At 34.6% G+C, this 8,011-nt stretch overlaps 1 protein-coding gene across 1 annotated transcript; it reads right to left on the bottom strand.

Annotated features, from left to right (window-relative positions):
- Nucleotides 1-5,837: 5,837 nt before the first annotated feature.
- On the bottom strand, nt 5,838-7,785 carry LOC136819411 (uncharacterized). The gene is made up of 2 exons (XM_067075637.1): nt 7,547-7,785; nt 5,838-6,919 (listed from the first exon to the last, which is right to left on the bottom strand). Exons 1-2 carry the CDS (start codon nt 7,773-7,775, stop codon nt 5,916-5,918), a joined length of 1,233 nt encoding a protein of 410 aa, XP_066931738.1. The 5' UTR covers nt 7,776-7,785; the 3' UTR covers nt 5,838-5,915.
- Nucleotides 7,786-8,011: the final 226 nt, after the last annotated feature.

Here is an 8,011-nt window from a genome sequence, read left to right as displayed (position 1 = left end):
TAGAAAAGTAGTAAAAAATAGCGCCATGTTCTTAAAAACAACCCCAAGTTGATGTTAAAGTAAAAGTAAAGCGCTAGAGAGTCGCGAATGTGTTTCAATAATTGATTTTTGTTATAATAATATTTAAAGAGTATAACGGTTGACCCTAACGACATTTTTATTTGGCCTTCCGCAACTTGGGTTACCATTATTATTCAATAAAATCTATATCCAGTGACGTTATACAATGAACCCTTAAGAAAAAATAAGCAAAAAAGTGAAGAAAAAGTATAGAAAAATAATATTGATTGCCTTTCTTAATCCCATAATATTTAGTTATCAAAATTTGATGAAGGTCAGGGTGCAAACACAAATACTGTATGCTACGTGCCTCTCTTTTAGATATTTAGGATTAGAGTATAATTATTCCATTGAGTTTCAAGCACGACGGGATAGAGGCGAAACTTTAACCCTTCCCCAAGAGAAATTGAAACCACTTATTTCCCATCCAAAACGAGCATAGAACGCGCATAGAACGCACCGTAATCATGACGACGGATTGTATATAGCGGTTCCCTTTGTTTTGGAGGACTAAATTTTTTGAAATTTAGCGATAGATTTTAGTTTCAATCCGGCGTTTGTGTGAAAACTACGCACGGGCCTTCTGGATGAGGAATAAGTGGTTTCATTTCCCATCCAGGAGTCTCGCCTCTAGCTCTTCGGGCTTGAAACTCAATGTATTATTCCCGTATAGGCGAACTTTCCCAATGCAAGATAAAACTATGATTCTTCGGGTTAGATATTTCTCCGGTTTAAGGATATATTTAGCGAGTTGATATATTTGCACTTTGAAGACGGCAAAGTGACAGAAGTGATTTGGAAAAACCCGCAGTTTTGACCCGCAAAATCGAGAATGGTAAAGTGCTGATTTACCGTCGTTCTCAGTCGCGATAAAGACAAACTAGAGCCTTGCCGTTGTCGTCGCAGAAAAACACACATACCTAAACTCCGTATTCAGCGAATTGATACCGAGTTTATGTATCGGAGGATATCGAGGGCGACGGTAAGTGAAATGATACAAAACAAAGTCGATGATTGATACACGGCTCTATATCGCCTTTGCTCACCTAAATAGACGACGGTATCTTGGTGTTTTTACCGTCGTCGAGCAAAGTGGACGGTAATTTTGGAGTCATGTCAACTTTGCTTCATACCGTCCCCCTAGATTTATCTCGAATACATAAACTCGCTGATGTTCTGAGACAGAACCGTCTCAGCTTTTAATTTGTCTAGATCCTGAACATTACGAACGATTTTGCAGGTCAGAACTGCGGGTTGTATCAAATCGTTTCAGTTACTCCACTGTCTTCAAAAGATTAGATACATAAACTCACTAAGAATTCACCGGCCTAAACTTAAAAATTCGCTGGAATCGAATCACAAAGACGTTTCAACTTTTCAACATGTCCCAAAGGTAGAATATAAGACTGTAATCCCATAAGAAAATGAAATTCCAACAGACTTAAGAAATGGTGAAAGAAAGAAAAAAAAACTCCAATGTTATCCCAAAGTAGCTTGATAAAAATAACTCGCGCCACCGGTAAAATAAAAAACGTCAGTTATCAAAATCTCATTTTCTAATAGCGCTACAATGTAATCACGAAGAAAAACCAACTTTTGGATAAGGGTTTGTTTACTTTAGAATCAAGAATCTCAGTTGAAAACACCCCAAATCACTCACAGACATTCGTCAATATAAAACACACATTTCAAATCAAAATCCTACACACTTTCTCACTGGAGAATGATACAATGAATTCTAAAACTCGAACACACATTGATAATAACATAATTTGTTCGAGTTATGGAGTAATGCTTATAAGGTATTGTTAACTGAAGGGGCCGTGAAACTTGTTCGAATTAAGGAGATTCGAATTATGGAGGTTCAAGTTAAAGAGACTCCACTGTCTTTGGTTGATTTAATTCGAACTCAACTCAGAGAAATAAATCTGGTTCCAATTACAGTTAAGTCTGGAGACTAAAAATCAGTTGGAGTAATAGAAAAATTCAAATGAATAGAGTTTGAATTCGCGAAAGCTCTCTGTTACGATATACATTATTTCTCTAAATTAATTTTTTTTTGTAAATTAGAACGAGATCTACATACAGAGCTAAGATGGCGGTAGAAGGCGGAAACGACATAGCATAACGTAACAAATTATTGAATTCGAACCTCTATAACTCGAATACCTCCTTAATTATAAAAAGTTTTCTCGTCCCTTTAGTAAGAACGGCATTGTTCTAACTAAACTTTACTCCATAACTCGAAATTTCCTTAACTCGACCAGATGTTCCCGTGTGTGTTCGAGTTATGGAGACTCCACTGTACAAAAGTCATTGGAACCATACCCAATTAATGGAATTTCGATATACAATGACATAAACAAAAAAATTGATAGTGGAAATTTCAGATTCATTCAAGAAGGTTAACCACACCACCAGAATCTTTGCAAAGAGATGACACACAAAAAACCGGCCAGAAAAAAAAACTGAAAGGAAATTTCCCCTTCTTGTTTGTTTCTTTTTACTGTTGTTATTTTTATTATAATTGTGTGTGTGTTTTTATGATGTCTATTTTTCTCGTTTCTTGTGGCCAGTTTTAACATCATGGTTTCATGGTGCATGTATGTTTTTTGACGTCAAAGAACAATTTTTATAAGAACATTAAGGCTCAATTTAGGCCAATACTTAAAAAGAACAAAATTAAAAAAACAACTCAAGGCTAGAATTTTGAGCAAAATGTCAAAATAACGCATCTTTTAAAGTTTGGAAGTGATAACCAAAATAGGTATTTTAGTATAATTTAAGCCGGGACTAATCACGAAAAAAATAAAAATCCTCTTGAAAAATATATTGTTTCTTATAAAAAATATCATTATGAGTGTTACTTTTTGATGTCAAAGAACAACATGACGAAAGAACAGGATGACGGGAAGTGACACTTCATTTACCATTCAATACAAACTTTCTTTCTTTTCACCAACCATCCAACCATCCATCCGCATGTGTTCGGACTGACTGAGTCAACGAACACACGTTTTTTTATAAGAACATCCAAAATTATTGAAGCCTTTAGATGTGCTTAATTTTTGAATTTCAAGCCTAAAAATATTCTTAACATGCTCTTATTTTCACCGTTTTTGGGATATTTTTGTCTGTTTTCCTAAGACATTTGGTGTTCTAGAGTCCACAAAGCCTTAAAATATTCTCAACTTGTTCTTCAGATTTCAGCCAACGAATCCTTATGTTCTTATATAATTTGTTCTTATAGAAAAACGTATATTTTATCATTTCACATGTGTAATTAATTATAAAAATTCCCTTTACCAGTCTCCTGTTAACAAGCATTCAAAGTCGCAGTAAATGGTAACACAAAACGGAAGACACCAGTCAATGATTAACCCCTAAAACCGAGTATTTCTATGATAGCTTCTATGATAGTTAAGTTAAGAAAGTCAAAAGGATCTAATCCCAGGTCCAACCATATACAGTAGAGTCTACAGCTTGAATGTCTCTATAATTTGAACACGTTTTTATTGTCCCTTCAGTTAACAATGCCTTATAAACCTTACTCCATAACTCAAAATTTCCTTAACTCGAAAAAATTTGTGCTCCCCGTCCGTGTTTGAGTAATAGAGACTACACTGTAATTTATATCGCACATTACCAGAAATCACTCAGAGAAACAAGAGCTTTTCCTCCTCCTTCACGCATCTCCAAATAGTCATTTTTTATGACTTTTATTTCAAGAAAAGAGTTTTCCTTTTCAATTATCTTTCCAAAAAAGCAGCTTAGAATTGGTTACCTTAATGGAACTAATTTTTGCGGGAACTAAATTTTGCGGTTTTTGCGGATTTAGGCACAAACCGTAAAATTAAGTTCCCGCAAAATTTTTCAAATGGGAAAAACAAAGGTCGAATAATTCACAGTACGGCTCTAATTTTCTTTCAAGTGAGGAATCCGCAAAATTAAGTTCCCGAAAATATTGAATATTAAATCTTGAACAGCGAACCGCAAAAATTAGTTCCCGCAAAAAATAGTTCCCTTAAGGTAGTTAATTGAATCACTAAACATGATTTGAGATTTCAAGGGATGGTTTAAACATTCTGAACTACAATTCTAAGCCCACAGGCTGCAAACATCCTCTGCTGATATGTTTTGATATAGGGGATGTTAATCATGTATAAAATTCCTGTCCGAGAGTTATTGGGGTAACCTGTTTTAATTTTCTTAAAAACGTTTAGAATCAAATTTCTAAGACTCAAAAACTCAAAGACTGGGATAACCCTCGGACGGGAATTTTATAAACGTTGCGCATGCGTCTGCTATATCAAAACATATCAAAGGGTTTCGTACAGCCTAACATTTATCCAAATCTGGCATTCGCAAGTCCCACTTAAAAAAATCCGATCAAAATCAATACACAGGTTGCAAAATTAAAGTCTGAAGTGAAGATAAATCGGCTTTTACTGGAAATTTTTATGTGCTTGTTACATGACATCTATATCTGATTGGTTTGAATTTACTGACACTAATAAAGTTATCAACAGTAAGGTAAGTTGTAAAGCAAGTAACATGGGAATAAGATCTCGTGAATTTTTCGAGTACCAGGTGTTTTGACATAGCATGAACCAGGGGTTTAGGTACCCCCTTAGAAAATAAGTACCCCCTGAATTTTAGGTGGGGGTACAACAGACGTTAGTAGGTACCCCCTGTGATTGGTACCCCCTGTGACTTGAGTAAATCTTCTTAAATTTTACTTACTGCATTGATATAATTTTGCAACCCGTGTATTATTCCCTCAATTTGGGAGCTGCGATATGTACCGATAGCTTAATCTCCTCAAATAGCCCATGATCATATAAGAGTAAAACCTAACTGAATAAAAATAAATATAGCAGTACAAAAAAAAAGAGCATGTGGTACATATAGACTTGTAACTCAATCCAAATATCACAGCAATAAGAAAATTAATTTCACAGTAATGATAGCTGTGTGACTCATTAAGACCAGTAAAAAAGTAGAAAAAAAGAAAGGAAAAATTGAGCTTACAACTTTTCTTTGGCAGACCAGTAAATGATTGATTCACAGTCATATTTTTCTTTGATAAATTGCTCACGTCATCAAGATAGAAAATTCTGTGTAGAAATTATCCAGTATTTTTTTCTTATGTACATCCATGATCTTTGACGATTCATACCATTACATGACGTAGACCATATTTCAAAGTCTGCTCCAAAAAGCCAATCAATTTCATGACAAACCATTTTCTTCGTAAAATCTGTATTAGAGTTTGTTTTTGGGTAATAGGTTTGAATTTTCATCTAAACATAAACAATAAAGGATACATTGCAAATACATACAGACAAATAAGACCTACAGTATTTTCTAAAGCTGAAAGAAGCCCGGGGGGTGGGGTACTTAGGCAAAAAGAGGGTACAGGTATGTGCCGCCCTTAAGGGTAACTTTTTTGGATCTTCAAAAATCCCACTAAGGGCCGTAAAGATCGGATAATCCAATTCCAAATTTCTATAAAATAGTCCCAATAAGCCTCACAAAATTCACAACAATTCGGGTTTTTCTTCCATTTAAGTCGCTCTAAGGATCCATTTTGGTCCCTATAACGGCCCGACCACCATAGGCAACACATACCTGTCATCCCACAAACCTATGATAAGTAACTCTAAAAAGTTAACAAAAAATCAGCATTGCAAAAGATATGTACATGAAAGTAGATCAAAATGATAACGAGAATAATGTAATAAAACGTCAAAGCTAGAATACGACAACAAACAAAGTTTGGAAATATAGACACCTTTTTCTCTCGTAAAAACTAAAGTACAAAAAAATAAGATCTAAGCCTAAAAAATCTTCATCTAATAATCCCAAAGGCGTCTTGATTGTCGAGGCTTCTTGGCAATGTATGTCTTTTTCTTCTCTTTCAATCTTTCCAATAGATACTCTTCAGGATCTAACTTAGCTTTGGCATCATGCCATTTACTCATGTTCTTACATCGGATCTCTTCTCGAACTTTCTCTTTCTGCCTCTCTATAAAACGTTGCTCTGCTTCATATTTCAAGACTTCTTGTTTAGAATGTTTGACAGTAAAAGTAACGCTAGAGACATTGGCAAACTTCTTCAAAGATAGTACAACTTGTTGATGACCCATATCTTGTAAGACGTGATCACTGACTGCTAATAGTACATCACCCACCATTAACCCTGCTTTCTCTGCTGGTGATCCAGCAATGATATCAGAAATGAACACTGGGGTGGTGATATATTGTTGCAGATACTCATCATTACGTACAGCTTTACGCTCTCCCCCTCGGATGGTGAATCCAAAACTTTCTTCAGATATTTTCTGCAATGAAACCTCACGTTTGACCGGAGCTTTCGGATTCAATAGAATCGTACTTTCATCAACCACTTCAGAAAGTCGGAATTTGAAAGCATTGAATTCCTCAGAGAAATGATCATTAAGTAATAACAAACAAACGTCATGTTCAACCTCAGCAATCGATTTATCTTTTGGCATGCGCATTTGTAATTCTTTGTCACCACAAGTGATAAATACTATACATTCACTTTCATCACAATCGAAATCAACTTCAACTGTCAATTCCATGTTCTTAGAATTACAGATTGTTTTCAAAATGTGTTTTGGATGTCGTGTTTTCATCAAAAATAATTTTTCACGTTGAGATAAACCATCAAAGATTTTTTCAGAAAATTCACGCAAAACTGCATCAAGCTCTGTTACATTCTTCTGTAATTTTAGCTCACCAATTTTACTGAAAATATCTTCCACTGCTTCACAAGAGGGCAAAGTAGATGAATCTTGCAATTTGTCAACCAGCATCTCTGTTTTGACCAAGCCTGTGAAAAATATTCATATTATTATATTAATTAAAAAACTCACGACACGAAGTCTATCAAAACGCACTTTTTACTGTGTGGACCATTACGATTAATCTTGATCTTCCTTTAGTAGCGCTCCGCAACGCATACGTCATAATCATTACTTTTCACTTTTTGATATTTTGTACAAGTTACAATCCCACAATTCAATGTGGTTCAATTAAAGATACGTGCAAGTTGTTATGTATCTTTTGTCAAGTGATGCAATAAACGCGCAAAACAGATTAACGCAAAGATTGTTGATGGGCTTGGCTCGTACAAACACATCGAGAGTAATGATTATGTCAAAAATAAAATCTATTTTAAAATTCAGTGCGGTGCACTATTGATTTGAGATTATTGAGGATCCTCGCCTCGACTTGAAAATATTAGACATTTCCTATTTGGAAACATCAAACCCATCAAGTATATTGTCAGTCAAAGAAAAGCAAAACTAGAAGGCCATCGGCATAGAACAAAAGAAAAAGATATTTTGATATTCATTTCTTAAGGGTGAAATGTCTGAACAGAGAAAGGTGTTCTTTGATTTTATTGATAGAATTTTGGTTAGCCTTATATAAAAATAACAAAAATACAAAATACTACCTTGTGTGACATCGTGGATTTCACCACCATTCAGCTCTGGATGCTGGTCTATCAATGTACGAACAGAGAATGCCTCAAAAACATGTTTCCCCACGTCTGTGTTACGTTTTCGTATAACGGGATTCCAATTATTTAAGTGTTGCGCTGTTAGACTAAGGCATCTTCGTTGCTGCAATAAGGTAGACGATAGACGTGTCAGTTTTGTTTTTTGATTTCGTATATTTTGCATTTTCTATATAGATAAAAATATTTGTAAACAGTTATTATTTGATACACCACAAAATGAGAAATTCCTTCTCTTTCAGGTGATGCTTATGATACTATTTTTTAATGAATAATTTGAAGGGTTAAGAAAGTATGCAATTTATAAGACTCTATGGAAAAATGTTAGATTTTAAATCAGCCTTTAAATCTATTAATTAATAGTCTTGAAAGAATATTATCTATTTTCTATTGAATGAAATC

Source organism: Clytia hemisphaerica, unplaced genomic scaffold (assembly GCF_902728285.1).
Source record: "Clytia hemisphaerica strain Z4C2 unplaced genomic scaffold, Clytia hemisphaerica genome assembly, whole genome shotgun sequence".
Classification (NCBI taxonomy): domain Eukaryota; kingdom Metazoa; phylum Cnidaria; class Hydrozoa; order Leptothecata; family Clytiidae; genus Clytia; species Clytia hemisphaerica.
The sequence above is the reverse complement of the archived record's forward strand: the minus strand, read 5'-3'. Positions and strand labels throughout refer to the sequence as shown.